We start from the raw sequence: 24,996 nt of genomic DNA, 5'->3' as shown, positions 1-24,996 counted from the left end.
TTTCTTTCGAACTGGCCTAGAATTCCAATTTTGCGATACACTATCTGTTAGCACTATGGTAACAGAAGTAAAAACGTACAGACTGTGAGACGTGACGTAAGCCATTTTTGACAGAGTGGTAAACGCAGTCAACCTTATCTCGACTTCTTAGGTTACCCAAACAATATTGAGAAGTTCATGATATTATTTATCACTGTATTTCAAAACAAACAGAGTTGAAATTAGTTTTTGTACTTTATACCATAGTGATAATAAATAAGTGCACGATTTTTAGAATTCTTGTTTATTATATTAAACTTGCAATAATCCGAGCTAAGTATAATAAACCGTCAATCGGTATTATTAAAACTACTATACAGAGCACTTCGTTAAAAAAACAACAACATTTCCCTAAACATATTTATGATCAATTAAATGGATTGTAATTGCTTTTATTTGCCCAAGCTGTTGTTGTGTTTGCTAGGAGTTGACCATGAAAAACGTGTTTTAGTCATATTTTTTCAATGTATTCTTGTTTTACGACAGTTGTTCATATTCTTTAACAGTATCTTCTTACCAGACAATTAACCGGTTTTCATGACCGATCTGACTTCTAGAATTTGAAAAGAACGTGTTAGGTAAAGAAGCTTTATGTGATGTTGTATGTCGTATCAGATATTATTTCTTTGTTGTTTTGGAACAAGGAATATAAGTGAACCTAAAGTTGAAATTTATGAAATTAATCGTTTAAATGTGACATCACAAGACGATAAACGAGGGTTTAGTGGGTCTATTGACTGATAGTTTGGAATTAAACACAAAGCTACACAGTGAGCTATCTGTACTCTGCTCACCACGGGTATCGAAACCCGGTTTCTAGCGGTGCGAATCCGAAGATATTCGGCTGTGCCACTAAGGGGAGGGCAGATGGGATTATATCAACCACTGTATATATTTTTATCGACATGAGTTTAGTCACAAACTCTTTGTTAAAGTTTTGAGTTCAACAGTTCAATTTCAAAGTACAAACTACACTTAAATCGTCAGAGGGTTGCGGGTTTGAATCCCCATTACACCAAACATGCTCTCATTTTCAGCTGTGGAGGCGTTATAATGTTACGGTAAATCTAACTTGGTAGGACGGTGGGAAGCTTAAGGACTTATAACGTTAAAAGCCGGGACTCGATTCCCACGGTAAATATGTCAATGTGGTACTTCTCTAAAACAACCGACCAAAGTGCGAGAAGAAAGAATTGTTTATATTTAACTGAATTTTTAGTAGCAAAAATGAACAGCTAAACATGTTTTCAATTTTCTTTGGTAGTTTGCAAATGATGGAGAATTGAGGCAAGAAACATGACAGCAGTTTACAACATATGAAATACTAACATTGAATATCTAAATGTATATCCAGCTAGTGTTTTAAACTTTAACGATAAACCTTTATCCACGTATAAAGTCACCATACATTATCTAAATCCGTTATACTGTTCTAGATACTATTATTTCAAAGAATATCGTTTTAGTCATAAACAAACTACCTATATGTGCGTATAATGAACTCTTGATAGTTCTGAGGAAACTACCTATGATTTGGTTTGAAAAAACAGAACCTCAGTACGAGTAATTTGACCTTCTCTTTTTATATAAAAACAAGAACCAGTTATTCTTGTTCTTTATATACTGACGTGTCTCTGTATTGTGTGCGAACCATGTGAAACTTTTGAACTTTCGTTCAAGTAAAATAAAATCCTTAACACTTAGATTAAAGGAAATGTCTTCAAACCTGTCAAACTTGCATGTAAGAAAAATGCAATTTCCATATCTCTTTGTGAACTAAAAAAACCTTGGGAAGCGTATTTTAGAATGACCCTGAAGATTTGTTTATTTGTTTGTTTTTAATTTCGCGCAAAACTACACGAGGGTTATCTGCGCTAGCTGTCCCTAATTTTGCAGTTTAAGACTAGAGGAAAGACAACTAGTTATCACCGCCCACCGCCAACTCTTGGGCTACTCTTTTACCAACGAATAGTAGGGTTGACCATCACATTATAACGGACCCATAGATGAAAGGACGAGCATATTTTGTGCGACGGAGATTCGAACCCGCTACCCTCAGATTACGAGCAGAGCGCCTTAACCACCTGGCCATGCCAAGCCTGAAACTGAAGGAATGTGGAATGTTGCCTGTTGTTTAAATATAGGAAATTTTCTTAAACAATTTCCGTTTTCTTTCTCTTGTAATAAACGAAAATGAAACAACAACAACAACATAATTTTATTGCAATGTAGGCAAAAAACACTTTATTATATTTTTGGCTATAACTGTTATCGAACAGTTCTGCCGATAAAATATCGTGAACATACTTAAATATACTTAGATATGTTACATGAAATAATTTTAAACGTTGTTTACGGATTTATTACATTTAGATAATATTAGATAGAGATTTGGAGCAATTAATTTGAGTCAGATTTCTAACCCACTATGTCTGCACTGCCTAAAGTAATATTTAAACAAAATAATTTAAAATTAGTAGCCTTTCTAACTGCCAATATGGATCTCCAATAAATATTTCATCTAATATAACACAATGTATAGACGACAAGGGAGCAATTATAACTCCAAGGCTGTCCTTTCACACACAACCTTGGAAAAATAAAAAAAAACAAAAAAAAACACCCTTTATTTTTCAGGAAATCACCAATACACTTCTTCAAATCTTATAAACTATAGATTGTTGACAGCAATTTATTTAGTAAGTCAGTGATCAGGATAGAGAAACAAACGAAAAAAATTCCCCCTTCTAGTAGCTCAGCTATGATTATGAAGAATTATAATACCAAAAACCGAGTTTTAATACTCGTCGTAGGTACGGCAAATATAATTCGTTGTGTAGTTTGCGCTTCACAACAAACAGAAAAATAGAAACGTTTTAACTAAAATTTAATGCATCTTTATTAGAACATGTAGCAAAATATCAAACTTAATTATGCTGTGTTCACTATTCTTAAAATGTTTCCCTATTTCTGCAACTGTATCCTTATGAGTGATTAGCCATAAATCTAAAGTGACTTTCTAACTGGTATAAAACTACACAATAAAGAATATCTTCCTCCCTCAATATTTGACTTTGTAACTCCCAATAAATACGTCTGAAATTAAAGTCTCTCTTAATTATAGCATCAGTATTCTTATTGGTAGAAACTCCGATCTTTATATATTTTTTTATTAAACTTATCTTTTTGAAAAGGTGACTATAACAACTGCCTTTTAAAATAAACTTTCTAACCTCGAAACTTCTGATTGTACAATATATATATTCAACCTCTTTATTATCATAGTTTTATGTTTGCAGTCCCAACATATTTAAAATTATAATTTTTGTGAAGAGTTTCTTTTAATATTTCGAAACATTTAAGAGTGTTATCATTAATATATATATATATATATATATATTAGTTGAACGAAATGTAAAAAGGAAAACAAAACCTTTGCTTTTGTATTTCATGCTATTGATGAATTCCATGAATTTATCTGACAGAATAATAGGAATGAAGAACGTAAGCTTCGAATGGATAAGAAAGTTCGATTGTGAGTGATAAGCTTTATTATTTTATATGTTTTGATGTCAAACGCTGGGGAAGGTTGTCAGATATGAAAAACAAAACAAAAATGCAGAGTAAATTTTTCTGTTTACGAATTTTTAAAATTTGATGTTTAAGCTGAAAGTGCATGTTGCTATTAAATACTCTATTCTCTCTTGATTAAACTTAAGAATCACATAAACAGGTTGTTAGTCCCCCGCTAGTACAGCAGCATGTCTAGGGATTTACAACGCAAAAATGAACGGTTTGATTTCCCTCGGTGGGCTCAGCAGATAGCCAGATGTGGTTTTGCCATAAGAAAACATACACACAGGATTTTAGTTATTTTACTTAAATCATGATTATTTATTTCAACCAACCCTAACGACCAAACGTGTGTTTTCTTATAGTAAAGCCACATCGGGCTATCTGCTGAGTCCACCGAGGGGAATTGAACCGCTGATATTTAGGGTTATAAATCCGTTGACTTACCGCTGTACTAGCAAGAGGACATTTCTATTTATAATTAAGGCCACTTCAAGAAAAGTCCACCAGTGGCACAACGGAATGTCTGCGTTTTGATTTGTTTTGAATTTCGCGCAAAGCTACACAAGGGCTATCTGCACTAGCAGTCTCTAATTTAGCAGTGTAACACTAGGGGGAAAACAGCTAGTCATCATCACCCACCGCCAACTCTTGGTATACTCTTTTACCAGCGAATAGTGGGATTGATCGTCACATTATAACGCCCCTACGACTGAAAGGGCGAGCATGTTTGGTGTGACGGGGATTCGAACCCTACATTCTTTGGATTACGGGTCGATTGCCTTAACCACCTGGCCATGCCGGGTCGAATGTCTGCAGACTTACAATGCTAGAATCCTGGTTTTGATACCCGTAGTAGACAGAGCACAGATAGTCAATTGTGCAGCTTTATGATCAATTACAAAGAACTTCAAGTAAATAAAATTTTTCCTCCTAACTTAGTACACAAGTTTATTTATTTTATTTTGTAAATTTAATCGAAAAAATATAAAGGAAAGTTTATAGAAAAGTTTTTTAATTCACAGCTTTAATCTTGAATATCTCACTTGTCCTTTTACAAAACGATTGTAGAGTACTAATTCAACTGAGTTAAAAAAAATAGAGTTAACTCATTAAATGGAGTCAGATATCTGGGTTGTCGTTCACACGTTAACTATCACGAAAATTTTTGTTTGTTTGTTTGTTTGAAATTAAGCACAAAACTACACAATGGGCTATTTGTGTTTTGCCTACCATCAAGAAAATGCACGTAAACAACGTATATGTATATATTCCATTTATAATGGTTGAATGCACGACTCGAGAGTTTTTAAAATGATAATTAATACATTTTTTCAACTCAAGTTCTTTGTAACTTTCTCCTAATGGGAAAAAAAATTCAATCCACATATTAACTTAATTTTTTTTAAGAAATAGAAGAATATTCCCAATTATGTTTGAATAATTTTGATTAAGCAAATATGATTTTGATTCCATTCCTTAATGCAACTTAAAATTCTTATTATATTTGGTTAGAATTCGAAGACAATTTACTGTTCACACTGACCACGTGCTTACAATATTTACTCATATTGAATAAGAAAAAAAACTTCTTCTATAAAACTTTCTCTGTATTTTTTAAATTTTATTTTTTGTTGGATTATTTCGTGCAAAAAAACAACAAAAAAAAACTAATTAATAATAACCGCTTCAAGAAAAACAAATTATTTCATGGTAAAACCTGCGAGCACGCTATTTTTGTTTGATTTTGAGTTTGTTGGTTTTAATTTAGATTCATAATTTCATCACATATATAGATTATTTTCGACCACTCTCTTTATCTGTTTGTCAGCCAGGTAAATAGAAGTTGTTGTTATTATTCAAATGCATTATACGGAAATATCTTAAGTACCTTTACAATAAAATAAAAGAGAGAATTAAATAAATAAGCCAAAACAACGCTACTCTCAAATGTTAAAAAAGAAAAATACTGAATTATTTGTACCAATTCGATAATTCTCATATTAAAAAAAACAAACTATCTCTATACTCCGATTGCATGTGTAAAATGATGTTGAAAACAAAAAGAAAATGTAGAGAGAGGAGCTTCTAAACAACTGATTGCATTTGCTAAGAGTATTAAATTTGTTATTAAAGTTTTATCTCAAGATTTTACTCAGGTTCACATCGTGAATATAAAAGTAAACTTCACTTTGGAAACTAAATATAAAACATAGCTTTCGTGCTCTAGCTAATTAGTAAAATTATATGTCGTAAAAATAAACGAAAAGGAATATACTTAGATATGTAATGATAAGAGAATGAATTTATTTTACTATTATGTGTAATTGTTCATGTACAGTTTCAAGCGAACAGTACTTGTAGATGGTACGTAGTGTCCTCTATTAATTTGTAAAAGAACTAAAAATTATTGAAAATTTTAAATGCTGTGTATATAGCTCACGATTGAAACGACAAAATATTTGCAGCACCATCTAACGGATTTATTTGAAAAAAGAAATATTTCCATGAGATAATAATTGTTTGTTTTGGAATTTCGCACAAAGCTACTCGAGGGCTATCTGTGCTAGCCGTCCCTAATTTAGCAGTGTAAGACTAGAGGGAAGGCAGCTAGTCATCACCACCCACCGCCAACTCTTGGGCTACTCTTTTACCAACGAATGGTGGGATTGACCGTCACATTATAACGCCCCCACGCCTGGGAGGGCGAGCATGTTTGGCGCAATGCGGGCGCGAACCCGCGACCCTCGGATTACGAGTCGCACGCCTTACGCGCTAGGCCATGCCAGGCCCGGTGGGCAAAAAGTGTTCCAATGGTTACCGTTAGATTGTAGAGCAAAGATTATACGGTTCATCATATACGAAAACACACACACACGGCTAGTAACTTAGAATTTGTTTCCCATCATCATACATGAACCTAGTATCCTTACGTCACCGCTAGGGGAATCTTCTATGGATTTCTCAATGTAAAAAATGATTGCTTGACACTATGAGGCTGAACTAAATAGTAGAAAAAAACAACAGGACAAAATATAAATAAAGTATACATTAAAATGAAATATAAATAACTATCTCTAACTTCTTCCATTTCAAAAAAAGTTTGTGATGGCAACAGTCACTCCGATTTTAGTTCCTAAATTTTATCTCATAAAAGTAAATAACCTCTACACCAATACTACAATAACTATAGAGTTTTAAATACAGATACTTACATGACAAAAACTATTCTTTCATTGTGAAAGTGTTATCTGTCTGTTCTTTTAGTTACAGCTCTGGTTCAGCTTAATGGAACAGTTTATCACTATTTTCTCCTCTCAGTTTGTGAGAGACCAATTAGCCTTCGATGGCGACCCAGGGACTTGACAGTAATGTTCTCTGAGTGATTGGAGCAGCAGCTGCCGTAATTAGATCGTCAATGAAATCTGTCAATCGATCAGGGAATGAAACAGTAGCTACCCTAGAAACTGGAGGAATTCTCTGTCTTACTGGTGGAAGTCCCGCAAATATTTTGTTGTCAGCACGACGAAAGGACTTAACGTCTCAAATACTGATGACCATCACTGTCAGAATCACTTTTGTTAATCTCAACAGTGAGAACCACAAAAGGAAATGAAGCTTATTTCTTTGTATCAGAAACATGACATCATCCTACAATTGCATGAGATCTAGGATCTCTTAATTCTCACACTAATGAAGTTAAGTTAGGAAAATACGATAATTTCAAAAGGCCTTTTCCATATTTAAACACAACTTGCAGCAAAACAGCAGAATATGAAGGATAAGAATCTAATAATACGATATTACCTTCTTTGCAAGTCGCTGTACATCGCTTATGAATGGAGTATTTCTGTTGTCTACGAGCTATTTCAATGTTATACTTTCTTTTTTGCAAAACTTGTTACAGTTCAGTTGCTTACTCTTCCATTGTAAGAGATTTAGCAGGATACGCATTAAGATGGTATCAGATAAGGAAGATTTCATATCTTAGAATATCGTAGTTGAGTTATCATTTGTTCACGAGAATATAATTCGTCTCATTTACTGAAACAATATATAATAACCATTCCAATCTATAACCTCTCATATTGTCTTCTCTTATTTTAAGAAAGTTCCATAATTTTAGTGCTTTCCATAAATACTGCTGCCAGTTTTTGAAAGAATTTTGTAATTTGACAAAAATAACATTAACAGACATAAATTTCAATATCTTGTTTTATACAAGGCTAATAATAACTTCTTGATGCTTTTCAATTGTGTTTTTACACACCCAAATGATTACCAGTAAGATGAGGAGATAGTTCAGTTAATATAGCAATTGTTACTGCTTATGGAACATCTAGTCGAAATTATCCACTACAAACGACTTTCCTGGTATATATAATAAAATAACGAAGTTATTCAAGACAAAGTCTTAATTTATTTAGTCTCTACAGTTCTGAATGAATTTTCAGACAATTAACCATTTTAAGGTAAGCATATTCAAGTTTATCATCGTCGTCTCAAGCCTGTTCAGTAGACTATTTTTCAACATTACAAAGTTTGTAACAGCTTTCCTAGGTGCAAATCTGGATGAATAATAAAAAAGAAATACGTGTGATTTTAAAGATCAATGCATTAACAAACTGGTTAACTTTAGAGTTGTCTGTAACCATTTTAATATAGCACAACCAAAACAATTAAATTATCTGCCAATACAATGAATATAATTTAAAAAAAAATCTAGGCTACTGCTCAGCATTCTATCTCTGAAATTGTATACTGACTTTCTACTCCATTCAACGCTCGAATAACATATGTAATGACATACGATTGCTACCTGTTAAATAGCTTAGACATCTGTATGCAAATATAAAGTAAAACCTTTTGATCAGAGTTGTAAAACTGGGGCAGTTATCAATGCCCATGTTAGTAACGCTGCAGAATTCAATTCCGATTGACATGTTTTATCCTTAGCTTGTGTTACGGTTCAACAGTTGTAGCAAATTGTAGGAGCTGACTTAGTTGCGCACGCTGCCTCTTCAATAGAACGCCATTATTGCTTCCGGTATAGTAAGAAAAATATAGCGGCGCTACTGTCGTCGCTAGATATTCGTTGGTATGGTGGCGCTATCACTACTGGTATTTTTGAAAATGAATTTTTTGCTTTTTTTTGTTAATGAATAATGTAAAAATGAAAATCGAACTTTCGTTGATAAATGTTAATATTTTATTGTTATAGGAAAGCAGCTAACAACTATACGGCCTACGACACTTTCAGATATAGTAAATTAAAGAACACAGCGTCAAAAAATAAATGAATAATAATAATAAGTTAATATGAAACAAAATAAATCTGTAGTATTAGAATATATTACGTCACTAATTATTTGTTCAAGCTAATAATATCTTACTTTGTTATTTAATTCAGTAGCATCAGCTTCTCGAAATTGTTATTCCTCAACACAACTGTATTTTTTACCTGCTGAGAAAATGTGCTCTACAGCTGCTCTGAGTGGAATGTCTGTATTGAAGTAAATGTTGAGATATGTAAAAGTTGATGAAGGAAGTAAGTCTTATTCTATATGTATTGAAGTAAATGGTTTTTTTCTTAGGAATAGTGTCATTCGATCATTGCTACTTTGGAACGAATTATTTAAAGAATTGGCACACGATTTAAAGCAGAAGAATAAATCATCTTCAATACCTCCCTCTGTACGCGAACATTACAAAAAATCACTTAAACCTGCATTTGCTGAACTTTCAATACCACCACCTTCCATCTTTTCTGAAAGTTTTTAAGTTAGCATTTGTTTTACAGTTTTTTTTCCTAACGTCCAAATCAGTTTAAACAGTTTAAATGCAGCTTCAAAGCGCTTCTCAAATTATGAAATCAAAGCATTAATAAGTAGCTTGCAAGTCTAAAGTAATTTACCACAGGGATCTTTCAGTCATGTCAAACATGTGGCATGTTTTGCAGAAGCAGACCGCTATAGGCCTTAGTTTCACTTTGAAGTAAATCTAATGTATGCATGCTGCAAGTCGCATGACAATTACATATTTTGTTGATGAAGTTTTCAACCAAACACACACTTAAAGTAGTACTTAACTTGTTACAGTTCTTTGGAGCAGGAGAGTATTTTATAGTCCTAATATTCTCACCACGAGTTACATTTTTGGTGTATTTTCTTCAGGAATAATTTTACAACCTGTTGTAAAACTACTTGTACTAATTATCAAAGTTAGGTTACCCTTACAAAGGTTATAAAACATGGTTGGAGTTCTTTAATATATAGAGTTATCAAGTGCTGGCGTGTGTGTGTCTGTCTGTGTTTTCTTACAGCAAAGCCACATGGGCTATCTGCTGAGCCCACCGAGAGAAATCGAACCCCTGATTTTAGTCTTATAAATCCGGAGACATACCGCTGTACTAGCGGGGGGGGGGGGCAAGTGCTGGCAACCACACAACCATACCATCAATACATTGTAAGATTTCAAACAATTACATTACTAACAAGACACGATATGTCACAAATTATTAATACAAAACAATCTTTACAAAATGTTAATCAATGATGAAGATTCTGCCCAGAATTTTATAAATGAATATCTCAAATGCCCAATCAAACTTAAATACGAGAAATACGAAAAACCAACAATTTAAATAACAACCCATAGAAAAATAATAACGTGTATAGTAATGATCATAAAAACGATTCACAGAAAAAGAACCAGAATAAAAATTTGTTTGTTTATTTTTGAATTTCGTGTAAAGCTACTCGAGCACTATCTGTCCCTAATTTAGCAGTGTAAGACAGCATGGAATGCAACTAGTCATGACAACCCACCGCTAACTTTTGAGCTACTCTCCCCAACGAATAGTGGAATTGACCGTAACATTATAACGCCCCCACGGGTGAAAGGCGAGCATGTTTGGTGCGACGGGGATGCGAACCTACAACCTTAAGATTGGGAGTCGCACGTCTTAACCCACCTGGCCATGCCGGGCCGGAATAGAAAAACAAATTATTAAGTTTATTCACAATAATAACACTAGACTTTCTCAAAGAAATATTAGTAAATTACAAACAAAAATCAAGCTGTTATTAGGAACATATTTTAACAGATCAACTATCTCAAATGTCTGACTTTCACAACTTTTATTCCCTTGCTAGACCACGATATTACATGTTGAATAACTAACTATATTTGTCGTACATAATCATACATAAACGTAGCCATATACTACGGGTAGAACAACTTCTTATCGGTATTTTTAATTAGTTGTGCAATGTTTAGTATACAATAGGAAACAGTTGAGCTAAATATAAAGGAAAATGAAAATATAGCTAAACTAACAATAAAAGAAAAAATACATTAATAAACAAAATCAAAACAAAATAGAAACTTTACTTCACATTATTTAGAATACTTCTTTGCTCTTTTACGCACTTTATTCATGAATCTTTGAAAGGTGATAGCACATTTCTTTAAGTAAACATATTATTTTGAGTTTATCACGTCAACTATCAGTTATAAAAGCTGTTTCACATTTATCGTTGACTTTTACATGTATTTATTTTCCCAAAATCTACAAGATAATTCTTGTATTTCTCCTGACAAGCCTAGTGTAACTGTAACAAGCAATATGTTTTTGTTATAGACTATTTTTATTGTAACAAAACAAAAATCAAATATAAATTAATTGGGGGATGTAATAATAAATATTCTCTTTTTCATGCATAGCCACTTGTTCAGTAGAAAAAGCATGTGCGTATGTGAAAGATTTATTTCTAATTTTGATCGATTGAGTTTTATACACTGGCCTTGAGACGTATTTTATAAAAGCCTTCTAGCGTGGTTCAACTGTCTTCTGCCCTTCGAAACACGCGTACCGTATAGAAATGGATGCTGAAACTAGTGGGAAGGTTTGTTTTCAACAGTGTACATGGGTTTTAATAGGTTATATTGTTCATATTTTTATCATTTAAAATATGTCCTAATAGTGCAGTTAACTAGAAACGTGAATTTACTTATTTAGTTATAGAACTTGTTTTATTTACATAGTTTAATATACATATAAAGCGTAACTTGTACGTATGTAAGCTGTGTTTTGGTAGTGTACACTTGCACCATTTGTGGATTAACATGAGCTTTATAGTCATGGTTATACTTGATACCATGTTTATCTGACTGATATCGTATATTAGTAATACTATAGAGTTATGTAAGTGTGAGAGAATTTTGTGAAATGATATTAGTAAAATTAATTGTTACGCAATTAAAATTTTCAGTATATTAAAATTGTGTAACTGTATTTCTGCTTGTTTGTGCATGTTTTATTGTACACGATAACTAATTATCGTATTTTTGCTTCTAAGTAATACTTAATATTATTAATATAATAACTGTTTATATTCATTATTGTAGCGTAACGTATATTACATCTCAGTGCAATTATCATAAAACGTGCAAAATACAGTATTCTTTTACTCATTTGGTAAATAGGTTTTACATAATTTGGGATTATCAGATGTGCACACTTTCTTAGAAGTATCTGAACTAAGGTCACATTATAGTGTTAGAATTAACATAAATTTACAATTTTGATAGTTTTTCTATGTTAGAAAGGTAGGTGCAATTTATCCAATTCTAAAGTCATTCATGTCTAGGTAAGTAAATCATTAAGTATGTAATTAAAAATAACTTTTATTGTTTTTATTGTCAGATTAGTAAAAACTTTACATATAGTTACTTGAAAAGGAACCTATACCATTTGTCAGTTCTTTTCTGTATTAATTTGAATATTCAACTTGGCAAAACTGTTTTGTTTTTTTTCCCTAGCCTATTAAATGTCGTGCAGCAGTTGCATGGGAATCCAAGAAACCTCTCTTGATAGAAGAAATTGAAGTGGCACCTCCTAAAGCTGGAGAAGTTCGTATAAAGGTTAGTTTCTCACAGAATCATTAGACTTTTGTGTAAAAATAAGTAGCATATTTTTGTAAATAACAAGGTAATGATAACGTTTCCTGAAATATTCATTAGTATTGTGAAGAATAATGTCTTCATTGCAGTATGCATAGTTTTGCTATTTTCTTATTTATGAACAACATGGTAGTATTGCCAATCATTCTTACTTGAAAAAAGTGTCCATATTTTAATGCTTAACTAAGTGAATTATTTTGTTCCAGGACATGCTTTGTGATTTGTAAAGAAAACTACATTTTAAAACACTTAATATCAAAACTGGTGAGTTTGAAACATTGATTTTGTAATTTAAATTGTTAGTTCTTTGTGTGCACATATATAGTAAAAACAATGTTTTTTTTTTTTTGCATTTAGATTATTGCTACTGCTATCTGCCATACTGATGCATATACTCTGGATGGACTTGACCCTGAGGGAAAGTTTCCATGTATCCTTGGTCATGAAGGAGCTGGTTTTGTAGAGAGTGTGGGTGAGGGTGTTACATCAGTCCAGCCTGGTGAGTAAACATTAATAAAAATGAAGTTTCTATCACAACTTGTGTGTGTAATGTCAGTTTAATTTTGTGAATAAACAGTAGTATACTACATTAGTTACCATAACAGCCTCTGATTACATTAATTGTTCTAGAAGATCTTGTAGAGAAAGTGGGGGAGGGAATGTTATAACATTTTTCAGCTTGTTAATTAATTAACAATAACTCTCAACAATGATATCTTGATTTAGACTGAATCGTTGCTCATGAAAGAGCTAGTACAGTGAAGTGTAGGAGTATGTTTAACATAAATATCTATATTCTGATAAAATTCATTCACGAAGAGTTGCCTTTTTGTACTTTAAAATAAAGAATTTGATCCACTTAGATTTTGAAAGCTATTATGTTGTTATAGATTACATCATTGTCATTATTTTCCATGTTGCAAGTTTTGAAAACTTTTTGGGAGCACTCACAATGGAATTTTATTTTGAACCACAATTGTTTAAGTATATATGATAAAAAGTAACTGTACCAACACAACATTAAACATTTATAGGTCTGTTGTGAAAGGAAATTTGTGCTATGACTTAAAATTTACTTTAATTATCTTGACAAAATTTTCAACTTTGTAGGATCCTTTAAGAGTTTATCTGGCAACTGTTTATGATCAGGTAACACTAACTGAATGTTTTATAGTTATTCTGTTCACATATAGCAAACTGGTGCATTTGCTATGTGTGTAAATGTTATGATCCAATATATTAGAATAACTGATTTATAGAAAATAATTTCTGCACATTCATTACATTCATATAAAATTTTTATAAATGTGTAATTGAAAGTCACAGTTAAAAATTCTATTGGTCTGTTTACAGTTTGTTTGAAAAGGATGTATAGTTGGATGGTTGTATAGTTTAGTTTTAAGCATAAGTTGTTGGATTAAATGTTAACAAGAAGTTAACTGCAGAAAAATACAACCACGTTATGTGTCTTTCTAATGTATAACAAGTTGCATCTAGTTGTGGTAAATTTCTGAGCTATTTCAAGTATTGAGACTTGAAATTACCCTGTATAATTATTTAATATTTAGAACTTAGTTATAGCAGTGTCTGAGACTTTCTTTAGAAATATTAAAGGTTAATTCTTATTTAGAAACAAAATGTATTATTTTCATTTCATAGGTGATCAAGTTGTGCCTTTGTATATTCCTCAGTGTAGAGAATGTAAATTTTGCAAAAGTCCTAAAACTAATTTGTGTAGCAAGATCAGGTAAGATATTTCAATGAAATAAATTAAAAAATGCTTGGACTTAGGAAGAGACTTATATAGCACATTCATGTTGATAACCAAAAGTAGGAGATAATAGTTCCTCATTTTATACAATTTTTGTAGCTATATACAACTGTTTGATCTTTTGGAAAAAACCTGAGGTGGATTATATGTATTGTCATAATAGAAGGATTAGGTAACGGAGTTTCACAGCAGAGTAAGACAAGTGAAGAAATGTACGTTTCATGAGCTTTAATCTTGTGCTAATTTCATTAACACTAATTATCAATTCAACAGCATGAAATAAGACAACTTTTTTTCTTACTACTGTACCTGCCACTACTTCTACCTTTTTTTTTTTTTTACTGAGAATTGCTGACTTACGTATTTTAACTAACTAACATATACATGAGAAGTAACTTGCATAGATGTATATCAGTTTTTCCACTGATGTACCACACTACTTCAATTCCCTATATGTTGACATCCAAAAATAAGCACAGTCAGAGAAAAGCAAATGTATAGTTAGTTTTCCAGAATATTCTAAATTAAAGAACTGCATTAAAATTACTCAAAATATTAATAAGAGATATAAACAATACATTAATAAATGAATCCAATACAATAGTATTGGTTATGTTATTCCATCACTGAGTTTTTGATGACTACCTTCAGGTGCAATGCTAAACTAATATTAAAGTAAATATTCCCAAACCATAATTTATTAAAATGTATCTATAAAGTATAATGCAAGATTAATTCAAGCATTTCTTTCAGATATGTTTAAGGAGGTTTAGGATTGGATATTTGAGATGAGCAAATATTTTTTGTAGGCCCTTGAATACTTGGCAAGTGCCAGAGGATTGGAAGTTATAAAATATTACTCCTCGTTTCAAGGGATTTGAAAAAAACAATTATTTGAGTAATTATATTATGCTCATGAGCTTTATATTAGTGATGATAAAAATTTTTGAAATCTGAAAAGATACAAATTAATTCTTTTGCAATGAACTTGGTATGATATACATGAGTTCATCTACATGTTTCCACACATTAAGTATTTGCACTATAACTTTTGATACAACATGTGTATCTCAAATTTTTGTAGACTTTTAGTAAAGATTACAATTTTTTTTTGTACACAATCTGATTTTTTAATGAAATATTTTTACTAAACATTTGTTTGTGGTAATGTCACCTATTTCATTACTAGCCTGAGTGCAAGGTGATTTCATGTTATGATTAAAAAAAATTATTATTTGTTCTAAATATTTCTCCCGTGAAGGGTAGGAAAGGATCCTGGTGGTTGAGGAGTCTAACCCTAACACACTACTTTGGCTTTGAATTCCTGTAGACAGGCAGCCTTGGGGTGATCTTCCCAGTGTCAATCAGCTAGTCCACTTGAACTACGGTCAACCAAGTACCAGTGTTGGATGTTCTCATTGGATGTTGTGGACATTGTGTCTGATGCTGATGTTTGAGTATAGTGCTCATGAAACCCTTGCATTGCTGCAATGTCCTTGATTGACATTGTAGTAGGCCCCTTTGTAGGGTTTCATGGTGGGTGAGGTCAGTGGGTACTGAAACATATTACCTTTATTATGGATACCCCCATATTTGAAAAATATAAAATTGAGAAAATTGAGAAAAAAACAGATTATTGGAAAATGACCACACAATGATGACTGTTGTACAGTCACTATCTGTCAGATTCTGTACCTCAATTTTTAATTATGCACTCCTTAGCTAAGAAACCCATTAGGGCAAATGTCTCTCTTTTTTTTCTTATTCAAAAGGGATTAAAAAGGGTTTGCTGGCTCCCCCAAGTCAGTAAGAAACTTTTGATCTGGAAACATTTTCACCACAACATACTAAACTCCTCCTGAATTCAAGGAGCATCGAGGATATACCCATCGAAGTTACTCTCCATGCAGCTTTGAATTCTTCCAGAGGAGTTATAGTTGAGAAGGACTTAACATTCCCGAGTCTGGGATCATTACTGGTTTTCCTAGCTAAGGCATATCTGCATTGCACTGAATCTCTACTTGCAAAGACAGAATTATGGTAACTATTAATGTAAGTATTTTGAAGTTCACATCACCATGTCCACCTGCCAATATCAAAGCAGGATATTTATATTGTAGGATTATGCCTTATATTCCAAATCCTCTGTTTTCAGTGCCAGAGATTTGGACATTCAAAGAACTCTAGTTGTAGATATTTAATGTGTGCTTGTTGTGGTGGCAAAGACCATGATGCTTGCAAATGTGAACTTTAACTATACTGTGTCAACTGTCATATTCACACCCCTCATACTTTCGTTTTTGCCTTAAGTGGGTGGAGGAGAAGATTGTAAATAATATTCCTTATGCAGAGGCTTGTAAACTGATCTACTCTCCATTTTGAGATAAGCTGGTGCACTCTGTTCTATTGTTATAGTTAGAGGAGAAAAGACTAGGTGATTTGAAAATGATTCTGTTGGGGGCATGTTGGCTCATCTACTCCCATTTCTATCCTCATCACTTCATCTGGTGGCTCCCCAGATCCACTTCGTTTGGCTCTGAGTTCTGGTGGTTCCTTAGGTCCATCTTTTTCTCTGGCCTCAAGGTGCAGAATAATCATTCATTTACACCCTCAGTCACTGGAATCTTCTTTTAACAACAGCGACCTTCCCAATTGACCAAAGGCAGGATCTATGGAGGCCAATAGACCTCCTTCTGATGAAGAAAGTAAAGAAAAAAAGACATTGAAAAACAGAAGGGGCTCTCTACCCAATATGCCATTACATAAGTAAAAATGGCCATTTTGATACAGTGGAACTGTTGAGTTTTATGTTCTTATTTGGATGACATCAAAGTACTGATTGATTCTTACCATCCTGTGTCCTTCCTTTCAGGAAACATTTCTGAAACCTGCCAATAGTCACCTTTTGGCAGTTTTCTCTGTACAGAAATGATGGGTTGCATGATGGACAAGTACATGGAGGGGTGACACTGCTGGTTGATCAGGATGTGCCCACCCTGTCTTTGCCACTCAACACTCCTTTGGAGGCTGTAGCCATCCATGTTTCTGTGGGTAATACCATCACTATTTGCTTTCTTTGCTTTCTCCTGGAAAGACTTATGATCAGTCAGACCTTGATACTCTCATTGAATAGCTGCTGTTTCCCTTTTTAATTCTGGGGCCTTTAATGAACAAAATCCTCTCTGAAGAAGTGCTGATATTGATGAGAAGGGTCTTAGATCACAACCTTTCTCTCTTCAATACTAGTTTTTATTTTCATGCACCTAGTCAATCTTTTAGTGCTGTTGATTTCTCAGTCTTTTCCCCTTCATCTTTTTCTCACTTTTTCTGAAGGGTTAACAGTAACCCATGAGGCAGTGATCATTTTCTTATTTTGAGAGAGACTGGCTGTGGTCGATGCCACCCAATCTACATACCTTTGTGGATGTTGGACCGAGCCAACTGGCTCTTTCACTACTCTCACAGTAGGCTCAAAAACAGGTCTGGGATACCATTTGCAGATACCCCACACTTTCAAAACACATCACTTTTCAGCGAGCCCATACACATGCTCAGCAGGTAAGATGTCAAAGCCAGAAGGAATGTTGGGTTAAATTCACAACCAACATCTTTTCTAACACCAATTACAAAGTCATTAGGGACAAGATTTGGAAGGTCAGTAGGCAGTATACTTTGGTTTCCCTTTCAGTCTTACTTTCTTATGGTCAGGAAGTTGCTGATACTCTCAGTGAAAGCTTTTGCCAGGTATCTAGCACTTCTGCTTCATCCTCCTCCTTCTAAGCCATCAAGACTCTTGTAAAGCAGTCACCTCTTTCCTTGTGGGCTGATAATCTCTGTGATTATAATTGCCTCTTTACACTGGTGGAACTCAAGCTTGGTTTTCATCGGTCGGACCCACTGATATACACTACGAGATGCTGTGCCATCTCTTTCCTACTTCTCTTGCTATTCTTCTGTTTGTTTTTAACCAGATCAGGCAGGAGAATATTTTTTCTGATACGTGGCACCACTCTATTGTCTTGCCTTTTTCTAAGCCTGACAAGGATCTCAAGATTCCTTCAAACTACTGTCCAATTGCTTTGATGAACTGTCTCTGTAATATTTTAGAGAGGATGGCTAGTGCTCATCTTGTTTGGTTTCTCAAATCAAACAACTGCCTCTCACCCACCCAGTGTGGGTTCCAAAGACAGTGCTCACTTGTGGACCACCTGGTTTGACTTGAAATGTCGATAAGAGAAGCCTTTCTCAAGTGATAATGTCTTGTGTTAGTGTTCTTTGACCTTTAGAAGGCTTACAATACAAATGAGGTATGGTATTTTGTGAGGCCTCCACTCGTATGGGTTGCATGGCCATTTGCCCATTTTTATTAAATTATTTTTAATGAGCAGATGATTTGAAGTTCATGTGGGTTTGACACTTTCTTATTCTTTCCTACAGAAACTTGGAGTCCCTCAGGGCTGTGTCTTGAGTGTCACGCTTTTCATTATAAAGATAAATGCCATCACTGGACAACTTATTCCTACTGTTTCAAAGAGGCTTTATGTTGATGACTTCCACATCTTGTGTCAGCCATTGAACATAAGGTTCATTGAGAGGTAGCAACAACTGCCCTCAGTCATTTACTGAAGTGGACCACAACAAATGGTTTTAACTCTTCTCTCTCTAAAACTATTTGCATGCACTTCTGCTGCCAACAGGGTATTCTCCCTGATTCTGAACCCTGTGTCAGTGAAGTTGTGCTTCCTGTGGTCCTTGAGGCAAAGTTCTTGGGGCTTATCTCTGACTGTAAGCTGACCTTTATACTGTACATCAAACAGCTATAAGTCAAGTGTATAAGGGCACTGAATATACTCCATATCCTCTCTTCTACCTCTTGGGTAGGGGATCGATGTTCTATGCTAAAGATCTATCGCACTCTCATTTATTTGAAACTGGATTATGGGTCTTTGGTCTGTGGCTCTGCCAGGACCTTAGTCTTAAAGATGCTGGACCCTGTTCATTATCAGGAGCTTTGGCTGTGCACAGGGGGCTTTCTTCACTTCCCTAGTCCAAAGTTTGTACACAGAATCTCGTGAACCTTTGTCATTTACAACCGTCTGTACTGTATTCTTTAAAACTTCAATCCTTACCACTGCATCCCACCTGGAGATGTGTTTTCCATCCTCAGTGGGCTGTGCTTTTTCAGAACAGATGGATTGTTATTGTTCCTTTTGGTCTTTGTATCCAGACGCAGTTGGATGAATTCAGTTTGTCTTTGGATAACACTGCTGTATCCATTGGTCAACTCATCTCACCATGGCTTATTACCATTCCCAAGTGTGATCTTTCTTTGAGTCACCTGAGAAAGGTGGATAATCTCAGTTGGAAGTAGCGTCTTTTATATGCCGAACATCTTTTGAACCATTCTTCCATTTTCATTTCTGTGGATGGTTCAAAATCAGGTTACTCTGTGGGCTCTGCCATGGTTTGTTGTGGTTCAGTGGTTGCACACAGAATCTACTCTATTTTCTGTGTTCACTGTTGAACTGTATGCCATTTCTCTTACTCTGGATCACATAGAAGCTAAGCAGTACACGAATTGTACTATTTATACCTACCTAGTTTGCTCTATATTGGCTCTGGAATTGCTTCACATTAGATTCCACCCTGTTCTCGCTGATATTCAAAACTGACTGGCCCATTTACCTTTAACATTTACTTCTATCTAGTTCTTCTGAACACCAGGCCATGTTGGTATCTGTGGGAACAAGTTCATTGACACCACAGTTAAGTCTGTCTGCTCTGGCACTATTACAGCTATGCCCATTATGTATATGGAGTATGGTCCTGTATTCAAGGCTTGGCTCCACACTAGTTGGCAGTCGACTTGGAGTGAGCAACATGATAAGCTTTTCCAGATAAAACCCTCTTTTTGACTTTGGCCTTCTTGTTTCCGTAAGGATTGGAAGGAGGAGGTTGTCCATACAAGAATATGCATTGGTCACAGTTTTTTAACTCATTGTTTTCTTTTATCCAGGACTGATACACCGATGTGTGATCTGTGTGACACTCAACTCACAGCAGTTCACATTTTACTGTCATGCTATCATTATAACTCTGAATGACAACACCATTTTAAACGTGTTTTATCCCTGATGCTAGATTGTGTCATTGGCATTGGTGACACTGCTCACCTTAAAAATGTTTTTAGTTTTTTTAAAGACCATTGACCTTTTTAATACTATTTAAGTTTTTATTCAAAAATTTAACTTTGTTTTGTTTTAACACAATTCTTTTCTATTAATTTTGATGTATTTTAAATATTTTTATTGGTTTGCTGCAGCTAGCCTAGTTGCTTTGCACCATAAAATGCCAACCAACTGACAAAAATCTAAAATATTATTTGTATAATCTCTGAAAACTCCTAAGTACTTTTCATATGTTTGTTTCAAATAAAACTTTATATTTTGTTATTTTCTATATTTTAACTATATGGGGTCTGTCACTTGGCCAACCTCGTAACCATCATAAAAAAAAAAAAAAAAGGAAATAAATACAAGTTATGCTTTTCTTTGCTAAAGTGGCTACATATTGTAACGTAAAGATACAAATAATACACATATGCACACCACACACATGTGTAAAATTTTTTATTATTTTGATCCTCCAATCATGCCTTACGTATTTTTAGTATTGTTACATAACTTGCATTGATGTGGTGCACGTGCACTTGTAACATATCCAGTAATATAAAACTGACCTTTAGTCTTCTTGGTTGTGTTTTAGTGAACTAGTATTTAGTAACATACAGTTACATTTCAATTATTATATATGTATATGTGTTATTACTATTTAGAAATAAGTTATATAATTTGTTTTTAAAGAAATAAAGCAAATAGTTATCTCTTGTAGCTACTACTTTTCAAACTTGATTGCTGTTGGACATAGGTTGCTAAGCTTTCTAAAATTTCGCATGTAGTGGATATCAGTTTGATTCCAAACTTATTGATATACATTTATAAAATAGTAGTTCAATAAAACTTTGCATGCAAGTCAACAAATGTGATGACATGCTTGGACCTCTGACCTCTCACAAGAGATTGATTGGTCTTTTATCCAAATCTGCACAGGACCAGACCAGTGGACTGACAAGGTATTGGAATAAGAATGTTGAAAATAATTCCACATGTACTACATATATACATGAAATGTGGCAAGCTTAGAGTAAAATGTATGTATCTGTTGTATACAAAATATCAGATGTGTTGTAAAAAATATTTGTTTAAAAGATTTTTCTGTGAACTGGACACACTTTTTTTAAGTGTCAGTGCAACATGATACTAATGTAAAGAATGTCAAAAATATTCAACATGGCTAGTTTTCATAGTCCTGCAATACCACATTTTATCTTAACAAAAGCTATTGTTTAAAAAAAAAAAAAGAAAAAACTAAATCTTACTCGACTTTGTAACGTTCCTCATTTGAATATATAGCCCTGTATGTTTGAGACGTTGGAGAATAGTATGCTGTTTCTAACAAAGACAGGAGCCAACAGGTGAACAACTAATATTTCAAGCTGAATTTGTGCATTTTTTTTTTAAAAGACTATATCAAGAACAGATAGCTCTGTGTCATAGGCAGGCTGTAGTGAATTTAACATCAAAAGCTGTAGAATCTGATGCCACAAATATTATACCTTCAAATATTTAGGAATAACTGATTTATCTATGAAAAATAACAGTATAGTAGTCATTATAGTTGCATACTTGTGTGTATGTAGTTATTTATTTTTATTCCCTACTGTAAGTGATGTATGGCAGACTAGAAGCTTAAAAACTGAAAAAAAAACAAAAAAAAATCATTATTTTTTGGGATGAGATGAGTTGTAACATAATCTATTATGACTTTGTGTAGATGCCAGGTTTTTTTCAAATTGATGTTCTGGTTTACTGTAATCTTTTTTTATTAACGTGATCTCTGATAACAAATTCCAACTGGAAAGATAGGGTAAATTGTACTACATAGATTTAAACATTGCAACATTATTTGCTATGAAATCTTCCAGTTCCTGATAAAATGTTGTAATTGCTGAATTATCACTAGGGTGAAAGCTGCCATTTTCTTGAAAATAACAAGTTTCTAGAATACTTATCAGCTAGAAAAAATAAGTACCTAAAATTACTAGCTTAACATATATTCTTTTTTTATTTGATTGATTTTGAAAATATGGATGATATTCGATTGTCTTAATAACAATTTGTATTTCTGTTTTAGTTGCCTTTATAAATATTTTTAAAAACAAAATCACCAGAAGTAAAATTACATTTTTTTTAACTGTCTTTTATTGTTTTATAACCAATGTATTTTTTGACTACTTTAGTTATGAAAGATGTTACTTATTCATAGGTTCATGTTGGGGTTTCCTTAGCTGATTAAAATGTGTTTGTAATTTTAAAATGTTCTCTCTAACACTGAAAGGTATTGAGTAGACTACAACTTGTGGGAGGTTTTGTTAAAAGTTTAAGCTCTTTGGACAAGTTTTAGTTACATGTGAACTCACTCTATGGACTTCATCAGATCAGCTTATGTGTTCTCCCTGTTGCAAGCTGCCACAGATAAATAATATAAAAACTAAATAATCTATTTTATAAGTGAAATGAATAATCTAAGAAAGTAAGCAGTTTGATTTTAGTTATTATTTTTTTATCATTGTTAATATTTTTCTCCAGTTGTTATTAAGTAGTTTATATCCTTATGCTATACTAGAAAAACTTGTCTCTTCTGTCTTCTTTAGAACTACCCAGGGCCAAGGAGTAATGCCTGATGGTTCATCTAGGTTCACTTGTAAGGGGCAACAGATATACCATTTCATGGGAACAAGTACATTCAGTGAATATACAGTTGTTGCTGAAATATCTGTAGCAAAAGTAAGTTCTTATCGTGAGAAAAAAGCACATTCAATGAAAGTAACTAATTGTTGAAATATCTGTATTCAAGTAATTATCACAGGGACAACTACATTTAATGAATGTATGTTAGTTACTAAAGTATCTATATTTAAGCTTCAGTACTGCATGGAAATTGAAATTTTGTATGAGAAGTCAGTAGGTTGTGTTATATCCCAACAGATTTTTTGATAGTGTAAACACTGGAAATCATGTGAACTGTTTAGTTGTATCTATTCTATATTTATGCAAATTTTTCTTAGTTTTATTTTTGTACATAGGGCAATTTGATATTCTTTCTTATATCATTTACCTTGTAAGACCTACTCTTAAATTATTATTTTTTTATTATTTTGTATGTATAGTATTTTAGAAGCATGTCAGTCAAAACACCATGCTTACAATATACACTCCACCATTAAATTGAAGGCTGGACTTGCTTCAATTTACCCTTATCCATTGGTTACTAATGAGTGATGAAATTCTATAAAGCCAGTGTGACTCAATGACATTTAGTGAATTGAAAGATTGATTGAGATTACTGTTAATTCTTTAATATTGTTTTGTACGTTAAGAGTACCTTAATACTACTATACTAATTAGTTTGGTTGGTTGGTATTCGTGAAAATTGTTTTAAGTTTGCTAATTTATCAGTTCATAATGATTCCTTTTTTGGGTTAAATATATTGAAGATGTGTATAAATTTTTAGGATAAAGTTTTGATCAGCAATAATATAGAGACAGTAAATTTAAACAAGTTTAAGAAAAAGCTTGAAAAGGGGTGGCTTTCTTATGTATACAAAAAACAAACGTTAGTTCAGGGGGAATAGCCAAGGTGGACCAAAACATTTTATGTTAAAATTTAGTAGTTCAGTCAATCTGTGAGGTGACTTAGACATAATTTTAATATAATTGCTGTTTTATTTTTAACTAACCCTCTTATACTCTCCTGAATAATAGTTTTGGGTAGAATTGTTAATTAGCATAAAGGTGACCATTTATTGGAATATTTTTTGTCAATATGATTATTCATAAACTAAATTTACGTAAGAATTGTTCAAATGATGCTAGTGAGAATTATAAACACTTCATGTAGATATTCATACTAAGTACTTTTAGATAGACTATGGCCACTTAGGTATTCAAGATAGCTATAATTTTTAAGATGACCATCAACTACCCAGACAGTGTCCTTTTCCAATAAGAATGGATGTAGGAGTTTTATTTAAATACTCTTAGTGTCTAATTGTATATTTTTGACCATGCATATTACCATTGGTTTAATTTTAGCATGTGTTTTGGCATATATACTACAGCAGATTAGCATTAAGTAGCAATAAATCCATTCAGTTTTTCAATGAAAACACTGTTGTATGCCTTGCACTGCATCTTCAATCATGTCATCCATAGAAACAAAGGGGAAGTTTGTGCAGTGATATTCTTGCACTAACCTCATTCAACTGAGAATTCTAGCCAATTTTTCTTTCAGATACATCTTTGTGTATTACTGTCTGTATCATAGTTACATAGTTATCCTGCACTTAAAGCCAATACCATCTACTGCTGAACTTGATAATGCACAAGAACTATGGACAGGTAGCTACTGCTGTGAGGAAGGTGTAGAGTGCACATGTGATACTTGTGCACACTTTGTATAAACATTTGTTATGCAATGCATCTAAACCATCAGCAGAATAGTTTTAATATAAATGAGTAAGAGCCTTC

At 33.2% G+C, this 24,996-nt stretch overlaps 1 protein-coding gene across 1 annotated transcript in view; it reads left to right on the top strand.

Annotated features, from left to right (window-relative positions):
• Positions 1-11,210: 11,210 nt before the first annotated feature.
• Positions 11,211-24,996, top strand: part of Fdh (alcohol dehydrogenase class-3 Fdh) — a 28,189-nt gene continuing 14,403 nt past the window's right edge. The window contains exons 1-5 of the mRNA XM_076461849.1: positions 11,211-11,519; positions 12,436-12,537; positions 12,934-13,075; positions 14,236-14,323; positions 23,121-23,253. Of these exons, the coding sequence (XP_076317964.1) occupies positions 11,496-11,519; positions 12,436-12,537; positions 12,934-13,075; positions 14,236-14,323; positions 23,121-23,253 (489 nt within the window). The 5' untranslated portion in view covers positions 11,211-11,495. The remainder of the gene's footprint in view (positions 11,520-12,435; positions 12,538-12,933; positions 13,076-14,235; positions 14,324-23,120; positions 23,254-24,996) is intronic.

Source organism: Tachypleus tridentatus, chromosome 10 (assembly GCF_004210375.1).
Source record: "Tachypleus tridentatus isolate NWPU-2018 chromosome 10, ASM421037v1, whole genome shotgun sequence".
Taxonomy (NCBI): Eukaryota; Metazoa; Arthropoda; class Merostomata; order Xiphosura; family Limulidae; genus Tachypleus; species Tachypleus tridentatus.
Note: the sequence above shows the minus strand (reverse complement) of the source record. Positions and strands in the feature narration are given on the sequence as shown.